At 37.8% G+C, this 26,890-nt stretch overlaps 1 protein-coding gene across 7 annotated transcripts in view; it reads left to right on the top strand.

Annotated features, from left to right (window-relative positions):
- Positions 1–16,003, top strand: part of mecom (MDS1 and EVI1 complex locus) — a 180,821-nt gene extending 164,818 nt beyond the window's left edge. For all 7 annotated transcript variants that reach the window (XM_058079545.2, XM_058079544.2, XM_058079543.2 and 4 more), the window contains 8 exons: positions 1,909–1,935; positions 6,150–6,316; positions 6,399–6,476; positions 8,719–8,888; positions 10,011–10,155; positions 12,671–12,904; positions 12,991–13,177; positions 14,997–16,003. In XM_058079545.2, coding sequence (XP_057935528.2) covers positions 1,909–1,935; positions 6,150–6,316; positions 6,399–6,476; positions 8,719–8,888; positions 10,011–10,155; positions 12,671–12,904; positions 12,991–13,177; positions 14,997–15,131 — 1,143 coding nt within the window. In that variant the 3' untranslated portion in view covers positions 15,132–16,003. The remainder of the gene's footprint in view (positions 1–1,908; positions 1,936–6,149; positions 6,317–6,398; positions 6,477–8,718; positions 8,889–10,010; positions 10,156–12,670; positions 12,905–12,990; positions 13,178–14,996) is intronic.
- The last annotated feature ends 10,887 nt before the right edge of the window (positions 16,004–26,890 follow it).

Raw genomic sequence — 26,890 nt, 5'->3', positions numbered from 1 at the left:
AGAATTGAAGAAGCCTTAAAGGAGAACCTGAGGCATTGTGGTAATGGTAATGGTAATGGTAATGGTAATGGTAATGGTAATGGTAATGGTAATGGTAATGGTAATGGTAATGGTAATGGTTTTATTTAATTTGAACATGCATCAGATTACAATTGAGTGCATCCCATAATCAGTTCCCAGTTCCACATGTCCAAAAGGAGTAGGAAGAAGCAAAGCTTATTAAAACCTACCCCTCCATTTGGTACTTTTACAATCAGTAACTGTTACATTTGTTCACTTCCTGCTTTCCATAATACAGTTTAAGTTTGTTTTTTTTTTTTAAATAATGTACCTCGTACCCAAGTACTAATTTGCTACCAATGATGTATTTGGTAATGGTAATGGTTTTATTTCATTTGAACATGCATCAGATTACAATTGAGTGCATCCCATAATCAGTTCACAGTTCCACATGTCCAAAAGGAGTAGGAAGAAGCAAAGCTTATTAAAACCTACCCCTCCATTTGGTACTTTCACAATCAGTAACTGTTACATTTGTTTACTTCCTGCTTTCCTTATATAGCTTAAGTTTTTTTGTAATTTATTTTTATTTTATTTTTATTTTTATTTTTATTTTTATTTTTATTTTTATTTTTATTTTTATTTTTATTTTTATTTTTATTTTTATTTTTATTTTTATTTTTATTTTTATTTTTATTTTTATTTTTATTTTTATTTTTATTTTTATTTTTATTTTTATTTTTTATCACGTACTGAAGTACGAGGTGATATGACCATACAATGACATAATGAGTACCATAGTAAGTGTCAATATACTGATATTAGGGGGCTAGCCGGTGTGGTGTGCCAAAGGGGCCAATACACCAGTAAAGTAGTTCTTCAGTGGAACAATGTTAATAATCATAATAACAATGTCTATTTAGGTTGGTTAATATGCACGTCACATTTTATGTACATGGATCGTTGTTGCTGCTTTTTTGAGTTTTTTTTTTTAATAGGCCGAATAAGTGAATCTCATTATGTGCATCTTTTAGCTGTTTTTATATCTTTAGAATGCATATGTTTTACTGATAGGAAAATATGTTTTAGCAGCAGTAGTAGCAGCCTTGATTTCTTAACCAATCCAATTATTTCCAAGAATTTCCAGTGCATGTATGCATTTTTGACACCTTGTATTGATGTTCATTTGATCAGTCTCTCCTGCGGGTGAGAACGGCCTATTGGAAAGTGAAAACACTGCTTTCTCAGGCTTATGATTTTTTTTCTGGCCATTTCAGGTCTGGTTTTTACAAGCTGTTTCATTTGCCTGATTTATGTCCCCTGTCCGGACTGCTGCAAGGTCCCAGCCTGCAGCGGCCACATGGTTGTCCCACATGCCTTAATGAGGTGTCCTATCAGTAGAAACACTAACAGAGTGCTTAGACCATCTTTATGACTTTATGATGTCTGGACACACAAATCATTCCCAGAAACACCCGACTAGGGTGCGACTAGTCCAAGTGAGTCCAGGCAAGGGGCCCTTTTGTATACGTTTCAGTCACCTGACTCACGGCTGAGACATACATATGTTAAGACAGACTTCGAAAAGCTGAAGGAACTGTAACTTTTTTTAACCGTTTATGATTCAGCCTTTTATTTCCTGGCAGGATATTTTTATTGCAGAGCAATATGGGCTCCTATTACACACTGGCTGCTGCTTATAACATATTTATTAAGCACATGGATGCGCTCGGAACTGTTAGAACCACGTATATTTCCGGCACGGCAACTTTGAAAATAGCCAGCTCATTGTTCATTAAAGTGTAACATACCAAATCTATGATCTCTTACACATGTGTGTGAAATCTAAAGATGGTGATCCAAGCACTACTTCCTGGTTTTGACTGTTTTTTTCTTTTCTCCCTTCAGTTTCGTTTGCCGGATCAGAATACTTGGGTAAGTAATTTTTTTTTTTATGTTTTTACCCACAGCAATGCATGGAAGATGTACCGTATTTTCCGGACTATAAGTCGCACTTTTTTTCATAGGTTGGCTGTTCCTGCGACTTATACTCCAGAGCGACTTAGAAATGTTAACAAACTGTTGATGTGACATAAAGAATGGACATGTTTATTTTTTGTGTAGCTGAATAACCATTTTGTAAGCATATCTTACATCTATTCAGCCTGTTCTCTGTTCTTTTATTATTGTTAGAACTTGCCTTCCAAGAGGACGTAATGTCAAGTAGTTTGTAAAATAAATTACCCACAAACAAATGCGACTTATACTCCAGTGCGACTTATGTATGTATTTTTCTACCTAATTATGCATTTTTGGCCTTGTGCGACTTATACTCCGGAGCGACTTATAGTCCAGAAAATGGTAATTTCTGATGTTAAAAGCCTTTATGTTAAAAAAAAAATGTTTTAACTGTATTATGGAAAGCAGGAAGTGAACAAATGTAACAGTTACTGATTGTAAAAGTACCAGATGGAGGGGAAATGAAATTTCAAATGAAATAAAACCATTACCATTACCAATTAACATAGCATTTTTTAGAATGTGGGAGAAAACCGGAGTACAAATAAAAAATAAAATCAAAATAGTAGTAAAAATTTAAAAATTTAAAAATTTAAAAATTTAAAAATTTAAAAATTTAAAAATTTAAAAATTTAAAAATTTAAAAATTTAAAAATTTAAAAATTTAAAAATTTAAAAATTTAAAACAGAAAAAACAACTTGAACTGTATTATGGAAAGCAGGAAGTGAACAAATGTAACAGTTACTGATTGTAAAAGTACCAGATGGAGGGGTAGGATTTAATAAGCTTTGCTTCTTCCTACTCCTTTTGGACATGTGGGACTGTGAACTGATTATGGGATGCACTCAATTGTAATCTGATGCATGTTCAAATGAAATAAAACCATTACCATTACCATTACAATTGTAATTCAGAGGCGTTTAGTTGTTGAGGTGCCACTTTACTACACCTTTGTGAATGAATTGATCACATCAATCATTCTCATGGCTCATCCATCATGCACTGCTTGGATGTTCTTGGATTTCCCCCGTTTTAATTATTTTAATTTGTTTAGATTGTTGCATCTTTAGATAGCAGCACTCTGATGCAAGTTAAAGGCTCAAACGGGAATTTCCAATGGAGCTACACCCTGGACGTCACTTTTGAACATGCTGTATGTTTGCTTGTACAGACAATGAAGCGCAGCTATTGCAAATTAGCCTGGAGTTGCAGGGGGTCTTAGTGGATGTTGTAGTGAAAAGTGGTGTTGCTGTCCATCTCTCTCCAAGGGTAACAGTCTCTTTGGGACACTGGTGTGGAGTTGGAGGGGTGGAAGCTTGAATGAATTCTCTCCAAACATCTGGTTGCTGATACAGATCAACAATTGAGAATGCATCTCGCTAATTAAGGCCCTAGCAACATCACTGACTTCTGAGGACAGCCAATCAAGTGCTGGTCCCACTGCAGCGCTACAGCAACAAGCTAGTTCACTCATGTTTACACAACGCCCAAGGGAGATTGAACAGGGGGTCTTGTGTGTGAGTTTAAATGTACGTGTAAAAAGGATTGTTTACAAAGAAATAGTTTATTACCACTGATATGACCAGCATGCTGGAGCCTATCCCAGCTGTATTCGGGCGAGAGGCGGGGTACACCCTGGACTGGTGGCCAGCCAATCACAGGGCACATATAGCCAAACAACCATTCACACTCACATTCCACACTCCACACTGAGATGGCCGAGGGTGGAATTGAACCCTGGTCTCCTAGCTGTGAGGTCTGCGCACTAACCACTTGACCGCCACAACTCTGTATTTAAAAAAAAAATTGCTTGTTTTTTTTTTAGTACCAGAAAAAAAAAAGCCACAGGCCGCAGTTTGGACACCCTTAGGCTTTGTTGTCAATGATAGCAATGTTAGTAGCTAAACTTTGCCAAATCGCTATCCTAAGCTGACAACATACAAAACTAGTGCACAAGCATGTTACATTGGGCGTAGGTCAGTACTACTATGATACAATAGCAGTATACTTAATGATGGCGCCCTCTAGGCGGCTGGGGTACTCATTGCATAGAATGGGGTGAACGAACATGTGAATGAGGTTTAGCACCTTCGCATTTTCCTAGGCATAGATCAGCATGGCGACCCAAGACATTTATCTGAATGCAGAACAGCACCAAACAATTTATAGTTATGATTTAGCTTAATCATATGTACGTGATTGCAGTTATGGTAATGGTTTTATTTCATTTGAACATGCATCAGATTACAATTGAGTGCATCCCATAATCAGTTCACAGTTCCACATGTCCAAAAGGAGTAGGAAGAAGCAAAGCTTATTAAATCCTACCCCTCCATCTGGTACTTTTACAATCAGTAACTGTTACATTTGTTCACTTCCTGCTTTCCATAATACAGTTTGTTTTTTTTGTTTTATTTTTAAATTTTTAAATTTTTAAATTTTTAAATTTTTAAATTTTTAAATTTTTAAATTTTTAAATTTTTAAATTTTTAAATTTTTACTACTATTTTATTTTTTTATTTGTACTCCGGTTTCCTCCCACATTCTAAAAACATGCTATATTAATTAATTGTTAATGGCAATGGTTTTATTTCATTTGAACATGCATCAGATTACAATTGAGTGCATCCCATAATCAGTTCACAGTTCCACATGTCCAAAAGGAGTAGGAAGAAGCAAAGCTTATTAAATCCTACCCCTCCATCTGGTACTTTTACAATCAGTAACTGTTACATTTGTTCACTTCCTGCTTTCCATAATACAATTTAAGTTTTTTTTTTATAATATACCTTGTACCGAAGTAGGAGGTGATATGAGCATCCAATGCCATAATGGGTACCATAGTAAGTGTCAATATAGTGATATATATAGCACATCATGACTGGTTCAAGACTCTTCATCCTTGTATTTAGCAAACATCAACTGCTTGCTAGATAATCTAACAGACTTGAGAATCCACATCCTCCCACATTGGGAATGCAGGCTGCTCGGGAACTTTACACTCTGCCATCACTCCTAATCACTGGCTCCACACTTTGGCTCCATTGTCATCCATCAGCTTCTTTCAAGATCTATTCTTTTTTTTCATCTTCATTTTGTTTCTACCCTTCGTATCATCCCGTTCTTCATCATGCTTCCTCTTTGCCCCCTTCCTCACCATCTTCCCCATCTCGGCGTGAAGCCTGAGAGTGACAGCGGGTGAAAACAGGAGATGGAATGTCAGAGTGAGAACAGGGCTCTCGTCGAGGACCCAAATCACCGCTGATTTGTTGCAGTGATGAAATGAGAACAAGCTGAAAATACCACGCGCGCAAAATAATGCAAATTTCTGTGGCCCTAAGAGGAGAAAAAAAAGTGTATGCGGAGGGGATGGCCTGTCAGGCCCGGTGCTCTATTGGGACCACCACCCCTTCTGCCTTTCCCCTCTACTCCCCTTCCAGCCCTGCTCCTCCCCCCAACCGCCCCTTTCAGCACAGCGATATCATTATTACCCATGTCTGGCCCTTGATCAGTAATGTCAACATCTTTCATATTGACGAATGTGCTGTCTGCCCGCATTGTGCACAGAATGGTTTACAGCCCAGCAGTGGACATGAATCACTCCGCACACACACACACACACACACACACATACATACACAGACGGGATCTGACAACACACAGATACACACTTGGCATAAACATACACATTCACAAACAACATACATGCCTTTAAGTAGACACACTACTCTTTCTCACATGTATTACAAATAAATTCCTCTCCGACACACACACACACACACACACACATATTTTCTTGTTCACACACATTGATGGCAATTAATCAACTCTGAGCACCTTGTAATAAATAGTTTCTTGTTCATATGCACACATGCGGGGTAGACAAGAAGACATAATTCTTCCGAGGATATCTGATGAAAGCAACTGTTCAGCTTCATTAGCAGATTGGCTGCAGTCATTAATTCTTTCAGCATATCTCCGAGACTATGGAACGCCCGTTTTCCAGATTGTTTTAATGAGATAACCTTAACAAACTTTCCCAAAGCGTGTTCCATAAACGGGTGTATTGACGATTACGGCATTCGCATGTCACGTGGTTAATACTTGCGACGTCTTGTCATCTTTTCAGATGTCGGCGATTGAGAACATGGCAGAGAAGCTGGAGACGTTTAGCTCCTTGAAGCCCGAGTCAAGTGACCTGCTGCGCTCCGTCCCCTCCATGTTTGACTTCCGAGCTCCTCCATCAGCACTTCCAGAGACGCTGCTGCGCAAGGGCAAGGAGCGCTATACATGCAGGTAACTACTGCGATTTACAAAGCAATTGACCATGAATACTTTTTTATGTATTCTTAATATTATTATTGTTTATCTTTTTCAGATATTGTGGAAAAATCTTCCCACGCTCTGCCAACCTGACGCGTCACCTTAGGACTCATACAGGAGAGCAACCTTACAGGTGAGACAAGTGAGATGTGTTTTCATTCTCAATTTAAAAGTTTTATTAAGAATAGTTCAGAATATGGGCTGCACGGCGGTCGAGTGGTTAGCGCGCAGACCCTGCAGCTAGGAGACCAGGGTTCAATTCCACCCTCGGCCATCTCTGTGTGGAGTTTGCATGTTCTCCCCGCGCATGCGTGGGTTTTCTCCGGGTACTCCGATTTCCGGTATGAATGTGAGTGTGAATGGTTGTTTGTCTAAATGTGCCCTGTGATTGGCTGGCAACCAGTCCAGGGTGTACCCCGCCTCTCGTCCAAAGACAGCTGGGATAGGCTCCAGCAACCCCCGCGACCCTCGTGAGGAAAAGCGGTAGAAAATGAATGAATGAATGAGTTCAGAATATGAACGTTTTTCAGAAAAAGAACGGCTTAAACCAAGACCCTTGGTTTACATGCATGTAAACCAAGACCCTTGGTTTACATGCATCATCTGTGTTTTTGTATTGTTGTTACAGCGGATGATCTAAAAGCACATTAATGTCTATCCTGGGCTGGAAGACAGGGTAGTCATTCATGGGGCAAAATTTTTAGGGATATAACATTTTCAAAAATTAAAAAAATATATATAGTTGTAGTATTGACACTAAAAGCCATAATACTACAAAATCCATGCCCCTCCTGACTTTCAGAATACCCCTTTTTGCCCCAATTCGGCTTTTCCTGTGTTGCAATCAACATTGGCTGATTTTCACACCATGTCCTTAAAGAGACAACCCACCTGTCGGCCATTTTTAATAGCTGGGTTTTGGGGCCGAGAATCGAACCTGTGCAGTCTACACAAAATGGCCATTACGGCACCAGAACCCCCCTTGTTCTTGTTCTAGAGTTGGGACACTATGGACAGATTTTGGTAATGATAATGGTAATGGTAATGGTAATGGTTTTATTTCATTTGAACATGCATCAGATTACAATTGAGTGCATCCCATAATCAGTTCCCAGTTCCACATGTCCAAAAGGAGTAGGAAGAAGCAAAGCTTATTAAATCCTACCCCTCCATCTGGTACTTTTACAATCAGTAAACCGTTACATTTGTTCACTTCCTGCTTTCCATAATACAATTTGGCTGCTTGGATGCTTGTATGTTTATAGAATGTACACATAACGATGAACAACGCTGTTTCTGTGTCCTTTCCTTCTTGCTTTTCCCATGCAAATTGTATTTTTTCAGAAAATAAAAAAAAAATAAAGCAACAAAAAACAATGAAAACCATACCTCCGAGCCTTACAATTGGCATGAGGAATAAAAGCACTAACCTACTTTCACGATTGTACCATAAAGCACCAGGACATAACATCAACTTTTATTAGCAAATGAAGTCAATATTCTGTTCTTGTCTTTCTCATGCTGTTGTACCGCGGAATAATTAGCCTCTTGAAAAATGCTGTCTGCCGTCTGCTTGACAGCAAGAGAGGTGAGAGGTGATGCAAAGTAAAAGAAGTTCTCAGAAAAATGGAAAAATTGCCGTGCAAATGAGCCTGTGAGAGATTTTTCAAGCCTTCTTGGCTACACATTTGTGTCGTTGCCAGCATAAGGTTTCTTGTATAAATCTTACGGTTCAGTCTCTGCCATGCAACTCCTGGTGCTGCTGAACCAAAATGGCAGCTTTATTATGTATAAAAAAATACACCTACTCTATTAATGAGTAATCCCTGGCCAGAACCGAGCTTTGTAGTTACTAAGATGGAGGAATTTGGCGCAAAGCTTGTCAGAGGTCTTTCGACCGCAGGGGAGGCGGAAAGATTGACACAGGCCTCGAGTGCCCGGGTCTGATAGCCTCCACAAACTGGCATGCCATTAAAGATCACCGCTGTTTATTGTAATTTGTTGCGGTGATAACCAAGGGGGGGTCCTGAGGGACAGCCAATCCGGCGAGCTAATTCCAGCAGAAGAAAAGATGTAATCTTCTCGTATAATTTTGCATGACGAAACTTGGCAAGAGCGGCTAATTTTGCCAGGATAGAACACAATCTGTTGCGTGCTTATTCTGTGAGAGAAGAATGCAATTTTATTGCGCTGGCTGGAGATAAGACGCAGCGCTGTTTCACCTTAAACAAGCTCCTCCATCATGTCTGGATCTGTGGGACTGCTGAGACTGTGTGTGTTCTCCATCTGAAATCCAATTATGTATGATTCCCACAGAACAACTGGGAAGGCCGTGTTTTCAGTTGCTGTTTCTTCTGTCTTTTTAAATATTTCAGGTGTAAATACTGCGACCGCTCCTTCAGCATCTCCTCCAACCTGCAGAGGCACATTCGCAACATCCACAACAAGGAGAAGCCGTTCAAGTGCCACTTGTGCGACCGTTGCTTTGGTCAGCAAACCAACCTGGATCGTCACCTCAAGAAACATGAGAACGGGAACCTGTCAGGTGAGCAGAAAGGAGTTGCCTTCATCGGCGCCGTGTCTTACTTTTATCGTCATTCTACCCTTTTTTTTTAACACTGAACAAGCTATATACTGTCAATGTTTTAACTCTTATTTGCTTCTTGGTATTTATTTGACTCATTTTACTAGTTTATTTCATTAATTATGTTGCATTCATATATATATATATATATATATATATATATGTGTGTGTATGTGTGTGTGTGTGTGTGTGAGTGAGGTCAAAAGAGTATTTATTTTTATTTTTATTTTTATTTTTATTTTTATTTTTATTTTTATTTTTATTTTTATTTTTATTTTTATTTTTATTTTTATTTTTATTTTTATTTTTATTTTTATTTTTATTTTTATTTTTATTTATTTTATTTATTTTATTTATTTCATTTATTTTATTTTTATTTTTAAATTTTGTAATTCTTTTATTTTTTTTATTTATTTTTTATTTTTTTATTATTTTTTTTTTATTTTTTTATTTTTAGTGTTATTTTCATTTTTATTTTTATTTTTATTTTCATTTTCATTTTCATTTTCATTTTCATTTTCATTTTCATTTTCATTTTCATTTTCATTTTCATTTTCATTTTCATTTTCATTTTCATTTTCATTTTCATTTTCTTTTATTTTTATTTTTATTTTTATTTTTTAAAAAAAAATAAAATTAAAATACAATTAATAATAATATTGATTAATTCGGAATAAATTGACCGATTATTTTTTAATAAATCCATGAATGAACCTGTTAAAATAATAATAATAACAGCCATAAACTCATGGATGGCTGAACCAAAAACTAATCAAATATAATTGTGATAATGAACCCCACCACACTTGACCCCCACATTAATTAAACGTACCAAAAACCACCCATAAGTGCATACAATTCTCCACAAAAAGTCAAATTAAGATTGAATTAACATGTTGACATGTAAAAGATATGATGTAATAGAATTATCAGTAACGACAAGGAGGAGCGGTACACATGTTCAACTCATGTTCAGATGAAACCATGTGATGTTTTTCATATAATTCATTGAACATGTTTAAAACATATAAATAAACAAAAAAAAACAATAAACAAAACATGTTTTGGTGTTTTTTTGCGCAGGCACCGCGATGTCATCGCCGCAGTCCGAACTAGACGGAAGCAGCGCCATATTGGATGACAAAGAAGACTCTTATTTCAACGAAATAAGAAATTTCATCAGCAACGCAGGCCACAGCCAAACATCACCAGATCCTTCTGAAGAAGGGTACGTTTTCATCGTAATTCTTACACAATTCCTGTAATTAAAATCCACTCAAATCAGTCTATTATGAATTGTGATAATAACATTTAAGAAAAATCAGGCGCTGTCTCTGTGCATGCGAGTTTTGCGCCGTGCGTTATGCAAATACATTCTTGAAGCTGCGATGGGGTCAGATAGCCGTTGTGCAATCTGCTCGGCTCTCGGAGTTTGTTTTCACGCGCCTCACGTCGGCGTGATCACAAACCCGATTGCGCGGCGCGATAGAGATCTCCCAGACTGTTGCCTGATTGGCCTCCGGGAGCAGGCGCTAGAGAGCCTCAGGAGGACGTAAGAGATGCTCAAAGGGGGGAAGGAGGGGGGTGCAGCAGTTAGCCCGCCACATCTGGAACCAACATGTCTGCCTACAGGAAGAGGGTAGAGGGGGTGGGGGTCACAAGGTCAGTCTGTGTTTCCTTTCAAAATGGTGCGCTTCTGACTGCTTCTGATAGATACTTTATCCCCGGCAAATTACCACGTTTGAAAGCGTAATTAGCGAATCTGTTTTCTTAATCACAGAGCTCTTTTTTTTGCTCTTTTCTTGGCCCCGTGAGCTCGATGCAGCACAAATACCGCCGTGTCAGCCCTGTACACTCCGTGATGCAGATCTTTCCTGCACGCGCTCAGACGTATATTCCCATCAAATGAATTGAAACTTAATTACGTGATGACGTGTGTCACTTTCCTATCTGTGCCTCCTTTTATTCGAGAGTTCTTTGTGCAAGGATCTGACGAAAGACATCCTCGAGTGTAATTAGCGAATCGGTCTCAAACGTGGTTCCAGATGATTTAGCAAATGGCGGTTTCCTGTGGCGCTGAGACAGAAAGGAAAAATTAAGGCTCGGGCAGTTTGGATAGCTGGCCCTCCTCGGGGATAGCAGAATGCGCCGGTTGGCAACGCGCTCATAATTCAACTTCCAAATGGGGATGTCAGCTAAATATTTTGCCTATTAGATGGATACAAGATAGCAGTGAAAATAAACAAGAGCACTCCAGTTAAGTGCTGCAATGATCAAGCTGGTGCTGCTGTGCCAGAGGGGCCCCGCGGCCTCCATGACAAACGAGATTCCGGCTTTGTGCCCCAGATGCCGTGTCGGAGCCACCGTTTTCTCACTCGTTCGCCGATAGAATTGTTTTTTATGTACGCAGAAGCCAAGGAATTTTATGCCGGAAACACACAAAGAATGAAAACATTCGTTCATTTTCTACCGCTTTTCTTCATGAGGGTCGTGGGGGTTGCTGGAGCCTATCCCAGCACACTTCGGGCAAGAGGCGGCGTACACCCTGGACTGGTGGCCAGCCAATCACAGGGCACATATAGACAAACAACCATTCACACTCACATTCATGGGTGGAATTGAACTTGGGTCTCCTAGCTGTGAGGTCTGCAGGCTAACCACTTGTCCGCCGTGCAGCTCCCGGGTCAACCATTCATTCATTCATTTTCTACCGCTTCGCGGGGGTTGCTGGAGCCTATCCCAGCTGTCTTCGGGCAAGAGGCGCCGTACACACTGGACTGGTCGCTAACCAATCACAAGGCACATATAGACAAACAACCATTCACACTCACATTCATACCTATGGACAATTTGGAGTCGCTAATTAACCTAGCATGTTTTTGGAATGTGGGAGGAAACCGGAGTACCTGGAGAAAACCCACACAAGCACGGGGAGAACATGCAACCTCCACACAGGGTGGAATTGAACTCGGGTCTCCTAGCTGTGAGGCCTGTGTGCTAACCACTCGACCACCGTGCAGCTCCCAGGTCAACCATTCATTAATTCGTTTTCTACCGCTTATCCTCACGAGGGTCGCGGGGGTGCTGAAGCCTATCCCAGCCGTCTTCGGGCAAGAGGCGGGGTACACCCTGTGCTGGTGGCCAGCCAATCACAGGGCACATATAGACAAACAACCATTCACACTCACATTCATACCTATGGACAATTTGGAGTCGCTAATTAACCTAGCATGTTTTTGGAATGTGGGAGGAAACCGGAGTACCCGGAGAAAAACTACGCATGCACGGGGAGAACATGCAAACTCCACACAGGGTGGAATTGAACTCGGGTCTCCTAGCTGTGATGTCTGTGTGCTAACCACTACCCCACCATGCAGCTCCCGGGTCAACCATTCATTCATTCGTTTTCTACCGCTTATCCTCACAAGGGTTGCCTACCCCAACTGTCTTCAAGCAATGTACCCCCTGTACTGGTGGCCAGCCAATCACAGGGCACATATAGACAAACAACCATTCACACTCAATTTGGAGTCGCTAATTAACCTAGCATGTTTTTGGAATGTGGGAGGAAACCGGAGTACCCGGAGAAAACCCACGCAAAACTCCACACAGAGATGGCCGAGGGTGGAATTGAACTTGTGTCTCATAGCTGTGAGGTCTGCGCTAACCACTCGACCACCGTGCAGCCCCAGAATGAAAACATTCCCATCATAAATAAATATCGTCTTATTCTCGGTCTGCAGTGTCAATGGCGTCACTTTAGAAGAGGAAAAGACAAGCCGTGGGTCACATGACCTGGAAGACGATGAAGTGGAGGAGCTCGGTGCTGATGATGAAGGAGAAGAGTCGGTCAACACCCTGAACAAAGCTCAAGAGGAGATGCCCTCCAGTAACCTCAGCGACGATATAGGAAACGAAATGGACTTCACCACCAAGGCAAACGATTTGAGTCAAAGCTGCAAAATCTCCCCCAGGAGGTAAAACCACGTCGTTGTACCCAAACGTAAACATAAGTACGTTTGTTTTCTTTATACGTTGCTTCAACGGGTTTCCTGCTTTTCAGGTATACACGTGAGGACGAGCAGAGTGGCTACTCAGCCTTGGAGCAGATTCGACACTTTTCAGACATGCGCAAGCTGGATGAGAGTGAAATGAGTGACGGTGAAGGGGATGAAGATGCCCGATCGTTCAGCCACTCCTCGCTGAGTGAGGCAGTCAAACAGCCCCTCTTTAGGAAATCCAAGTCACAGGTAGAACACCTTGTGAACACACACACACACACACACACACACACACACTGGGGTGCAAGGGTCAGCTATCTATTATTATTATTATTATTATTATTATTATTATTATTATTATTATTATTATTATTATTATTATTATTATTATTATTATTATTATTATTATTATTATTATTATTATTACTATTATTTGTATGAACTTTGGTTCTCACATTTTTGCTGTTTTGTTTGTCATAATATTGAGACTTTTGAAAATAATGTATTTTTATCATAATATTTGTGCTCTATGCTATTAAAATTATTATAAATGTATTATTATAAATTATTATAAAATTATTTGACCCCATTTATTACGAGTTTATTCTCAAAAATAAAATTGCAATGTTTTAGAATAGGACTTTTTGATCATAATATTTTGTCTTTATTCTTGTTATTGTTTTTGTAATGATGACTTTATTCTTGGGTGTATGGTGGTGGTGTGGTTAGATGGCAGGCCTTACAGCTAGGAGACACATGTTCGAGTCCCCTCTCGGCCATCTCTGTGTGGAGTTTTCATGTTCTCCCCGTGCATGTGTGGGTTTCCTCCCACATTCCAAAAACATGCTAGGTTAATTAGCGACTCCAAATTGTCCATAGGTATGAATGTGAGTGTGAATGGTTGTTTGTCTATATGTGCCCTGTGATTGGCTGGCCACCAGTCCAGGGTGTACCCCACCTCTTGCCCGAAGACAGCTGGGATAGGCTCCAGCAACCCCCCCGTGACCCTTGTGAGGATAAGCGGTTGAAAATGAATGAATGAATGAGTTCTCCTCCTATTTTGTGTGGAAGTGGTAACTTTTTGGCTTCTTATTTTGTCTTTCCCCACCCTCGGTCATCTCTGTGTGGAGTTTGCATGTTCTCCCCGTGCATGCGTGGGTTTTCTCCGGGTACTCCGCTTTCCTCCAAAAAACATGCTAGGTTAATTAGCGACTCATATAAATTATTATGAAATTATAGGCTGGAGCCTAACTGGGATAGGCTCCAGCACCCCCCGTGACCCTTGTGAGGATAAGCGGTAGAAAATGAATGAATGAATGAGTTTTCCTCCTATTTTGTGTGGATAAGTAATAATAACTGCATTATGAAATGAATACCTGTCTGACTTGTCAAAGAAACCTGGCATTATTATTATAATTTTTTTTTCTTCTTTATTTCAAACATGAAAAACATCCAAAACACAACAAACCAACCAAAATCAATACAAATAAAAATACCGATGTATATATAAATGTACACATGTTCAAAAGGGAGTGGGAAGAGAGAAAAAAAGAAAAATATTCTTTTTTTTTTTTTTTTTTTTTTCTTTAAAATACCTCAAATTAAATAATCACACTTGAGTCTTACTACTTCCCAATTGTCACTGCTATCCCAACTAGAGTGTTTTTCATTTCCACTTCTTTTATTCTTTTTTTTGTTGATTTTGTTTATTATTTATTAAAATTATTATTTATTTAATTTATTATTTATTTAATTTATTATTTATTTAATTCATTATTAATTTAATTTATTATTATTTATTATTAATTTAAATTATTATTTATTTTAATTATTATTCATTTAAATTATTATTTATTTAATTTATTATTATTTATTATTTATTTAATTCGTTATTATTTATTTTTTAATTTATTATTATTTATTATTTAATTTATTATTATTTATTATTTTAATTTATTATTATTTATTATTTAATTTATTATTTTTATTATTATTTAATTTATCTTCTTCAAGGCAGCATTTCTTCATACTGCAACTGAATGATATGGTGCTCCCTTTCCCTCCCCAGGCCTACGCCATGATGCTGTCCCTGGCTGAAAAGGACTCCCTCCATGCAGCCGCACACACGCCGGCCACCATGTGGCACAGTCTGGCTCGGGCCGCCGCTGAATCCAGCGCCCTCCAGTCCCTCAGCCATGTATGATGGCCTTAAAAGTCCCTCATGCCCTGACTTTTGGGACAATGGGAAGGCCATTGTAGGGGGGAGCCGCGCCCCCTTTCAACGTCTTTGGAATGACTGCCAAGCAGGAGCGCCTTGTATAGACAAAACAGGGTCCATGCAGAACCCGTTTTTCGGAAAACCTCAACTTCTACACAGCAAAAATTTCCCTCTGAGACTTTCAAATTGATTTCCCAGTATTCCCAGTTAACACCGACCAGGATGGTGGCAGTGATGTGGTGGAAATAATAATTAAAAGTAATAATAGTGGTATTTATTCTATTCATTTGCACACCAAAGGCAGCTTGGTGGACACGTGGAAGATGTGCTGATGGATCTTTGATGCGTTCACTGCCCGTTTGTCTGAAAGGCACGTATGTTTAACTGTAACAAGAACTGTCTTTGGTGACGATACGTGTATTCAAACTGTATTTTAAGAAGTCAGTTTAACCCCCAAGGGTGTTGCTCAGAGGAAAAAAAAAATGCACTTGTTGTAATGAAGGGTGGTAGCAGCCGTTATTGACGGGAAATTACTCACAAAAATAACAAAATATGTCAAGATAATAAAGTTAATAAAGCTCAATCAGGCCAGTTCCCGATGTGTATTTTTGCAGTTTTTCTGCACAATCATTGCACTGTACACAATTGTCTAGCACAGGGGTGGGCAAACTACGGCCCGGGGGCCACATCCGGCCCGCCAAGTGTTTGAATACGGCCCGCCTAATCTTTCCAAAGTATTTCATTTAAACTCAACATACAACCTGGCATCATGGCCTGAGCCAACCTTTTGATGGTTTTATCAATTTCGTTTTTTGACATGGTCTGTTGTTTACAAAGTGCTCCTGAAAAAAGGGACACAAGCACATAATAATAATAATAATTATTATTATTATTATTAATTATTATTAATAATAATAATTATTATTATTAGATTATTATAATTATTATTAGAACTATTATGATTATTATAATTATTATATTAATGCTAATTATAACATTATTGTTATATTTGCATATTTTACATAATAATAATATAATAATTATTATTTTGATTTTATTGTAATTATTATAATATTGTATTATTTTTCAAATATTTAAATATAAATATAAAATAATAAATAATAATAGCAGATTGCATGACAATTTTACAGATACAATAATACCAGGTGGACTGTTACGTGTAAAATATATAGTCTGCCCCCCCCCCCCCCGTAAATTTTGTCATATCAATGCGGCCCGCGAGTCAAAAAGTTTGCCCACCCCTGGTCTAGCAACTCCACCCCCCGTCCCTTCTGCAAAAAAAATCTGTGAAAGGTTATAAATAGATTTCATTTTAGTGGATGAGAAGAAAATAAGTAGCCAGTGCTGAAGTTAAATGTTGTTCTGTAAAGAGCATTTTGTCTTTTCTCCAACCCTTTGTGTCCATTCTAGTCAGCCAACAATGCCACTAAAAAAATCGCTTGAATGCTAGTTGTTAGCTACTCCATGCTTGTGTGTCTTTCATTTTTAGACAATCATGGTTTTCGGTTTCTTTGATTTGTATTTTCTTTGTCGATGTTGTGGGTGGTGTTGTTGTTTGCTGTTGTATGTTAAGAATTGTATTTATTTCTTGGCAAACTGTAGTTTGTTTACTGAATAGCACTGCTCTCCGAAAACCCGGATGATGGGAGATTCTTCATCCGGCTTGTTCTTGACTTCATTGGGTTTTTTTTTTCTAGATTCGATTTGAGTGCCAGATAGTATTAAACATGCAACTCACAACTTATTCTTTTAATGGAACTGGTTGATGACTAGATATATTTTTTTTTCTATGACAATTTAATGATTCAATTGTAAAAAATAGAAAATAAAAAAAACATTACATAGAATGAAATCATTCCAAAAAAAAAACTTTTAATTTTTTTTCATAAGCGCATGATTTGTGTTGACATTTTCTACGGTTGTCTGCAAGCTTGTGTGACGTTCAATTTCATGTTAGACCCTCGTGCCAAACATACGGTTAAAAAAAAACTGTTTTCATTTATTCTCCCGTTTTCAGGGACCCGGATTTCTTTGTTTGTTTTCGTCCTTGTTTATAATCGATTTTAAAGAGTAATCAGCAAGTTTGAGGTACTTTTTGTTTTGATGCTTTTTACAATGTAACTGTTATGCATTTCAATTCCAATACTGTGGGAGGAAAAACTAAATAAAGGACTACAATGTGGATTGACGTGACTCCCTTCCGCTATTTATTAATGCAAAAACAATCAACCGGTGTTGTGTGTATACGTACCACGGGAAGCCACTGGAGCCTATCCCAGCTGTCACAGGGCACATATAGACAAACAACCATTCACACTCACATTCATACCTATGGACAATTTGGAGTCGCTAATTAACCTAGCATGTTTTTTGGAATGTGGGAGGAAACCGGAGTACCCGGAGAAAAGCCACGCATGCACGGGGAGAACATGCAAACTCCACACAGAGATGGCCGAGGGTGGAATTGAACCCTGGTCTCCTAGCTGTGAGGTCTTCGCCCCAACAACAAAACATTTTTGCGATTGGATGGCTATCAGTCCAGGGTGTACCCAGCCTCTTGTCAAAGTCAGCTGGGATAGGCTCCAGCATACTTCTGCGACCCTAGTGAGGATAAGCGGTATATAAACCGGATGGATAGATATGTTTGAAAATCACAGTATATCACAGTATATATACAGTATATATACAGTATATATACAGTATATATACAGTATATAACTGTGAAAAGACACGCAGTCACGTTTAATAGGTTTTAACTTGATAATGTATGCATCCTTAAATAATAATAATAATGTTATTTATCTTTTTGTTACTACAATACAGTGACAATTGCTATGTTTCACACATAATTGCAAATAATGATGATTAATTACCATGATTAATTTGTCGACTGTGATTAAGCATTTTTAATTCATTTGAGCTGTTATTTATATGATGTCTTATAGATAGATAATAAATAATAAATAATAATGTGGAGAATAATTATAATAAATAAAATAAAATAAAATAAAATAAAATAAAATAAAATAAAATAAAATAAAATAAAATAAAATAAAATAAAATAAAATAAAATAAAATAAAATAAAATAAAATAAAATAATTATTTTCTATAATTATGTCTATTGCAGTATATTGGGTAATACGAGTGTAAAGGTGATATAGGAGTGTTATTTCATATCTATTGAGGTATAATAAATAATAAACAGCTTTTCTATGCTCTGACTGTAACAATATTCAAGTTATGAAGAAAGAATCCTACTTCAAAGACGTTATAATTCTAAAGAAGAGATAATTGTAATGTTTGACACCTTCATGTATTTTTTTCTTTACAACGCTTTTTTCTTTACGCTTTGTGAAAATTCTTTTCTTTACTCTAAAAATTGGTTGAATCCAGGAAGTGAAGAAACAATGAATAATGACTGGACACAATCGAATTAATAAGCTCCTCTTCTTCCTACTTCTTTTCGAAGATGTTGAACTGTGAAGTGTAAACATGCGTGTTATGCATGCTGGGAATAAACTAAACCATTAAAATTACCAGATAATTTACTATTTACTCATTAGTTTGAAACATATTACAAAGCACCACCGCTTGTCCATAATTATGGCACAAATATGACGTTCTACACATCAGTACGCCTGAACTCTGCTCCTTTTTTCTCTCCTGGCTTTGGCCTGCACAGGGAGCGGAGGCGAGGAAAGGCCTTGAATGTGGTAGTGGGAGTGGAGGCAGGAATGTGTCCTTTTTATTTGCGTCCATTTGTGGGGCATGATGGATGAGAGGGGTAGACGTGATGACCTGGCTCATCGCTCAAACGCTCAATAAGTCCCATCCCGTGCGGCGGGCCTCCCCGTCTCGCACCCCCTTCTGTCACTGCTGCCAGCCAACGTGGGCGGACATTGTGACTGGGAGGTTTTAGCGGCTCCATTGTCCGCAGGGTAACTGGTTGGAGGAGGGCGAGCAGGGGTTGGGGGAAATGGGCATGACGGTGTCGATGGCCGGCGCTGACACTTCACATTTACAGTGCTCTTGGCACCGTAATGGGCGGGGAGTTTTCTTAGGGGCCGTCGTCACCCCTCGGGGCTTCACGGGGCGTCCACGTTTGATGAGGTCACGGGGGTTACGCATTGTTGATGAGGTCAGTGTGGGTCGTCCGGCTTTGATGAGGTCAGTCTCAGTGATGGTGCGGATGAGGGTCATAATGGAGTAGCGCTGATAATGGTCCTGAGTGGGACTTTTTCCACCTGTGCCAGTGTGGACCAAATGAAGCCTTTTTGATCTTGTCAACACATCCATCAACAACTTACAGATTATGCTCGGATGGGACCATCTGTATCTGATTCTTTCGGTGTCAACAGTCCAATTCCATTGATTTCATGCGACACGAGCCTTGTTTATAAATATGATATGAATCTGATATGAATCCAGTTTACTTCGGCCTCACATTCACACATACGCGAGTCTGACTAGGTAGGACTGTCAGACTTAGTGACCAGTTCAGGGTGTACCCCGCCTCTCACCCAAAGTCAGCTGGAATAGGCTCCAGCATGCCCCTAATGAAAATAAGCAGCAAAAAATGGATGTAAGCATACAATAAGTGTGTACAATAAGTGATGTAATAAGTGATGGTAAATAGATTACAATGGCAACATAATTTTGAAATCTAAAAAAATTTTAATTTAAAATTAAATTAAAATTATTTTTTTTAAATAAAATTTTATTGATTTTAAAATTTTTTAATTTTTAATGTTTTAATTTTTTAATTTTAATTTTTTAATTTTAATTTTTTAATTTTTAAAATTTTAAATTTTAAATATTTTTTTAATTTTTTAATTTTTTAATTTTTTAATTTTTTAATTTTTTAATTTTTTAATTTTAAAGTAAAAAGTTTAAAGTTTTAAAGTTTTAAAGTTTTTTTTGTTTTTAATTTTTTATTTATTTATTTATTTTACATTTTTAAATTTTTTAATTTTTTGATTTTTAAATTTTTTAAGTTTTTAAGTTTTTAATTTACAAATTATTACATTATTACATTATTACATTATTACATTATTACATTATTACATTATTACATTATTACATTATTACATTATTACATTATTACATTATTACATTATTACATTTTCTAGCGCTTTTCCACACGAGGGTCGCGGGGGTGCTGGAGCCTATCCCAGCTGTCTTCGGGCAAGAGGCGGGGTACACCCTTGACTGATGGCCAGCCAATCACAGGGCACATATAAACAAACAACCATTTTTAAATTTTTAAATTTTTAAATTTTTAAATTTTTAAATTTTTAAATTTTTAAATTTTTAAATTTTTAAATTTTTAAATTTTTAAATTTTTAAATTTTTAAATTTTTAAATTTTTAAATTTTTAAATTTTATTATTCTCATGTTCTACATGATATGTTGGACGTTTGGGTTTGGTTTTCCTTTGTTTGGCTTCATTTCCTGTTTTGCTGCTTTTATTTTGTATTTGTTTCCTGTTTTGCCACCGAAGACTTCGCCTTTACTTTCCTTGTTAGCGCTATGAGTGCAGCTGGGTCTGAAGTGTAATCAGCATCCCTATTTAGTTCAGCTGGTCCCTTTTCTATACTCTTTTTGCTTTTGCATGTATTCTTGGTTGCCGTTTATACTTGTAGGAACCAACTATAGCTTTATGGTGAATCTTATCATCATATATAATCTTATATGGTGAATCAGATGGTGTGTTTTTTTCCTTTTATACAAATGGAACCATATAGTAAAAAGTTAAAATACTATATAAATAGTAGTATAAATTGTGTATGTTTACTTTCTCCAAAACATAATTCAATGACCTCTTATAATAAAAAGCAGTATGTGTAATGTCATTGTATGCGGGTAGCCGGGTGCTGCGAGGTCAGCTGGGTGACTTTGGCATCTCAACATATTTGATATGTGTTGCATACGCCAACGTCACCTGTGCGTCACACTTAATCAACGCACCGGGACGACTTATTGCCGCCATTAAGTCTGAAAGAACTGTGTGTATTTTGACTCGTGTGTCTGGCAGGGCCGTGTCTGCTTTTTAACAGCTTAGGAAATGCATTAAGTCTTGGCCGTTTTAGCTAAATGGGAAGTACCCGCCCCGACAATGTATGTTTTCCAGACAGGTGGGCACACTGTGGGCAGCCTTGCCCGGGGATGGAGTCACTCAGCTAATAGGACATCTGGCACGTCTTTAATATATTATAATCAGGCTCCTGTACGGCCACCATTCTCTGTGTACTCTCTGCTGCCGCCGGTCATGCATGTCAACGGAACATACATCATGGCCGCCAGAGGGGCCGCCGCAGCTGGCAGCTCTCACGTTGATTGACTTGGCAAACGTGCTGACTCAGGCGTCGGGGGAAGCCATTTCTGATGGGAAGGGGGCACTTGTTGGTATACAAGGGAAAGTGTGTTCGGGTGATGTTTTTTTTTAGAATAGAGCGCATATTTTCATATTTTCCATTTTTTTAGGCTCTTGTTCGTTCCCGGTCTTTTTCCTGACAGAAAGCAGACAGTCGTGCTTTTATTGTTGTAATTTCCTGTTTCTGCCCCGTGTTCCCTGTTTGTGCCTCGGCTGAGACGGAGTCATAATGCATAATGTACTCATTCCAAATTTAGTCTGATTCATAAACCCGGTGTCCACAGTCTTCATGATTCCATGCCGCAAGTTTAATTTAACATTAAATTAAAATAAATTTTTTTAAATAACATTTTATTGATTTTTAATTTTTTAATTTAAAATTTTGACATTTTTACATTTTTACATTTTTACATTTTTACATTTTTACATTTTTACATTTTAAAATTTTAAAATTTTAAAATTTTAAAATTTTAAAATTTTAAAATTTTAAAATTTTTAAAGTTTTTTTTCAAGTTTTTAATTTTTTATTTATTTTTGCCGCAAGTTTTTTCTTGCTAATATGTTAAATTCAGTTTTTTGTTTGAGAACTTTCATGCTTTTTCTGGCATCTTCCTGGACCGCTTTATTGCGCCATTCCAAGCTATGGTTCAATTCCACTTTCGGCCATCTCTGTGTGGAGTTTGCATGTTCTCCCTGCCAGCTATCTCACTTTATTATTATTATTATTATTATTATTATTATTATTATTATTATTATTATTATTATTATTATTATTATTATTATTATTATTATTATTATTATAGTATGAACTTTGGTTTTCACATTTTTGCTGTTGTGTTTTTTTTGTTTGTTTGTCATAATATTGAGACTTTTGAAAATAATGTATTTTTACCTTAATATTTCAGCTCTATACTATTAAAATGACATTATTTGACCCCATTTATTACGAGTTTATTCTCATCAAATAGGACTTTTTGGTCATAATATTTTGTTTTTATTCTTGTTATTTTTTTTGTAATGATGACTTTATTCCCGGCTGTATGGTGGAGTGGTTAGACGGCACGCCACGCAGCCATGGGGACCCATGTTCGAGTCCCACCCTCCATCTCTGTTTGGAGTTTGCATGTTCTCCCCGTGCATGCGTGGGTTTTCTCCGGGTACTCCGGTTTCCTCCCACATTCCAAAAAAACATGCTAGGTTAATTAGCGTCTACAAATTGTCCATAGGTATGAATGTGAGTGTGAATGGTTGTCTATATGTGCCCTGTGATTGGCTGGCCACCAGTCCAGGGTGTACCCCGCCTCTTGCCCCAAGACAGCTGGGATAGGCTCCTAAAAAAAAATTTTAAAAATCCTTAAACTGTATTATGGAAAGCAGGAAGTGAACAAATGTAACAGTTACTGATTGTAAAAGTACCAGATGGAGGGGTAGGATTTAATAAGCTTTGCTTCTTCCTACTCCTTTTGGACATGTGGAACTGTGAACTGATTATGGGATGCACTCAATTGTAATCTGATGCATGTTCAAATGAAATAAAACCATTACCATTACCATTGCCAAAGTAATGTACTATGATGATATTACAAATATTGCTGCATCACACACACACGACTTGATAAGTGACTGTGGGATATTTCTTTGATACACATCTTTTATTTTTTCCAGACAACGTTATTTTTCCAGACAACAAACGAACAAATGATGCAAGTTGCTTAGTAATTATTTCACCCTGGCCTTTTATCTCGGCCATCAGTTGAAAATTAAACACTGTGGCCTTTTGGGATATCTGCTTCAACACGAGAAAAGATCTCTGGGACGTGCCGCTCAGGCTGTAAAAATGATAGAATCTCCACGCAAAAAAAAAAAAAAAAAAAAGTGGCATGCCTAATTACGAAGAAAAAGTACCCTTGATTGGATCTTACTATTTATGGGCTATTTCATCTGATTCTTGCACCCTTGCTCTACTCTGATTGGCATACAGCACTAAAACATTTACAAAAGTGTTCCTCTTTCTTATTTAATTGGTTCCAGGCCCGAACGTGATAGTCAATTTCTGTAAAGTGGGATTCCTTATTTTTAAATAAAATATTTCCATAGTTAGTAACCTGCTCACAATCTTCTAAATACAGTACGTAACATTATTAAAGCCCTCTAAACATGAATACAAGCCATTTAAGGGGTCGCTTGGCCAAGTGGTTAGTCAGGTGATCTGCAAGAGGTGGGTTTGAATCTCCGTTTGGGCATCTCTTTGTGGAGTTTGAAGTTCTCCAGGTACTTCGGTTACCTCCTACCTACATTCATTCATTTTCTACTCGCAGTCGCGGGGGGTCTATCCCAGCTGTCTTCGGGCGAGAGGCGGGGTACACCCTGGACTGGTGGACAGCCAATCACAGGGCACATATAGACAAACAACCATTCACACTCACACCTATGGACAATTTGGAGTTGCTAATTAACCTAGCATGTTTTTGGAATGTGGGAGGAAACCGGAGTACCCGGAGAAAACCCACGCATGCACGGGGAGAACATGCAAACTCCACACAGAGATGGCCGAGGGTAGGAATTGAACCCTGGTCTCCTAGCTGTGAGGTCTGTGCGCTAACCACTAGACCGCTGTGCCGCCCCCTCCTACCTCCTACCTTACATTACTATTGACATATAGGGACGACTTAGAATACGACATATCACTAGCAGCATCTTTGAATGGTTCTTTGTTGAAGAAATTCATATGACGGCTGCACGGTGATCAGGTGGTTAGCGCACAGACCTCACAGCTAGTAGATGCATGTTTGCATGTTTTCTCCGGGTACTCCGGTTTCCTCCCACATTCCAAAAAACATGCTAGGTTAATTAGCGACTCCAAATTGTCCATAGGTATGAATGTGAGTGTGAATGGTTGTTTGTCTATATGTGCCCTGTGATTGGCTGGCCACCAGTCCAGGGTGTACCCCGCCTCTCGCCCGAAGACAGCTGGGATAGGCTCCAGCAGTAGAAAACGAATAATATTTTGGCTTTATTGCTATGCCGTTATATAATTTTCCGCAACCTAATTTTCCAAAAATACTTACTACTTCTGATATCCTTCTGTAGTGACTGACTTTGAAAAATCAATCACCCAATCACGGCAATTTAAATTTTTGTGCACCTTTGAAAGAACGTGAACATTCTTATGCTCATATTTGATTGACACTATTAAAAATACAATAATTTAACTATGTGTTTTTAGCGTTGTGTTTGTACTTTGCAGTGGTATGGAACTGCGTTACGTTGCTAATGCAGTTTTACAGCACTGCAAACTACAGTAAAAATCAAAGATACTTTGATTTCAACATTTTCATGAACCAATATGTAATTTTTATGCCAATATCGATGATCTCGGGCGACATCCAAAGTAATAATAACTGCATTGTGAAATGAATACCTGTCTGACATTGTCAAAGAAACCTGGCATCATTATTATTATTATTTTTCTTCTATACTTCGAACATGAAAAACATCCTAAGCACAACAAACCATTGTCATTTGTCATGTTATTTTTATGCCAATATCGATGATCTTGGGTGACATCCAAAGTAATAATAACTACATTATGAAATGAATACCTGTCTGACCTTGTCAAAGAAACCTGGCATTATTATTATTATTATTTTTCTTCTATATTTCAAAAATGAAAAACATCCAAAGCACAACAAACCATTGTCATTTGTCATGTTATTTTTATGCCAATATCGATGATCTTGGGTGACATCCAAAGTAATAATAACTACATTATGAAATTAATACCTGTCTGACCTTGTCAAAGAAACCTGGCATTATTATTATTATTATTTTTCTTCTATACTTCGAACATGAAAACCATCCAAAGCACAACAAACCATTGTCATTTCTCATATAATTTTTTTGCCAATATCGATGATCTCGGGTGACATCCAAAGTAATAATAACTATTATGAAATTAATACCTGTCTGACATTGTCAAAGAAACCTGGCATTATTATTATTATTATTTTTCTTCTATACTTCGAACATGAAGACCATCCAAAGCTCAACAAACCATTGTCATTTCTCGTATCATTTTTATGCCAATATCGATGATCTCGGGTGACATCCAAAGTAATAATAACTACATTATGAAATTAATACCTGTCTGACATTGTCAAAGAAACCTGGCATTATTATTATTATTATTTTTCTTCTATACTTCGAACATGAAAAACATCCTAAGCACAACAAACCATTGTCATTTGTCATGTCATTTTTATGCCAATATCGATGATCTTGGCGACATCCAAAGTAATAATAACTACATTATGAAATGAATACCCTCGTGAGGAAAAGTGTTAGAAAATGAATGAATGAATGGAATTAATATGACTTCAACAAAAATGATGGGAAAATAACAAAAGAATGATTTCCAGTAATTCATTTTCAACTCATTAGTTCATTATCGTCTATGAATTAATTTTTGTTTACAGTGACATATACGGTCGTTCTGGTGGTGGCCTAAGAGTACCGTGTCAGCTTAAGCCTGCACATCAGTACAGTGACAGGGTTTGATACCGTGAGATGCGGCGGCCACCCAGAGTTTCCTGGATGGATGGCCTCTCTGGGCCTGTTTGACTGGAAACAGGTGGGTGTCATCTCAAGATGAAGGCCTCCCCGATAAACATTATTGGAGTACATCTGCTCCCTGTCACAACACAGGCTGCGTTGGAGCAGAATACCCCCCCCACCCACCCACCCACCCACTCTCACCGTACATCCATCACTTACACCAGAGTGGGAGGATGGGGGGGTAATTTCTCCTCCCATCAGTCACCCTGGGGATGCTGGGGTGGGGTGCGTGTTAGGTCCAAGCACCTGCCTTCCTGCCTCTGCCAGACCACAACCACCTTTGGCCGACAGCGAAGAAAAACGCTTTGATGCACTTGAAAAATGCCTCAGAATAGGAATTTTTTTTTTTTGCTCTGAAGAAATCGTTTTCTCAAACATTGATTACACACAACACTGCGTTCCAAAGCATACAACTAACAAATATGATTCAAAACAGGTGGTAGCGTTTTTCTTTATTAATATTTGGCTCATGGCTCCACACGAAACCATAAATGAAAACCTTTTTTATTTATTACCCATTGTCAATTTTTCCTGTTATAACAGGAAAGTATACTTTCCAAATAACGTTCCTTGTTGTTAAATGCAAATGTTAAAAAGTCACTCACAATATACAGTAAAACACACTGAAATACTACTGAAATACTACTGCAGGCATATCATTATTAAAGTCCTTTATGTTTTCATTATTAACCAAATGTTGATGATTCAGATATAATGTATATTTTAACCTTCCTC

The sequence above is a fragment of the Doryrhamphus excisus genome, linkage group LG8 (assembly GCF_037039965.1).
Source record: "Doryrhamphus excisus strain RoL-2023G ecotype Guam linkage group LG8, RoL_Dexc_Guam_v1.1, whole genome shotgun sequence".
Taxonomy (NCBI): domain Eukaryota; kingdom Metazoa; phylum Chordata; class Actinopteri; order Syngnathiformes; family Syngnathidae; genus Doryrhamphus; species Doryrhamphus excisus.
This window is presented reverse-complemented; position numbering and strand designations above follow the sequence as displayed.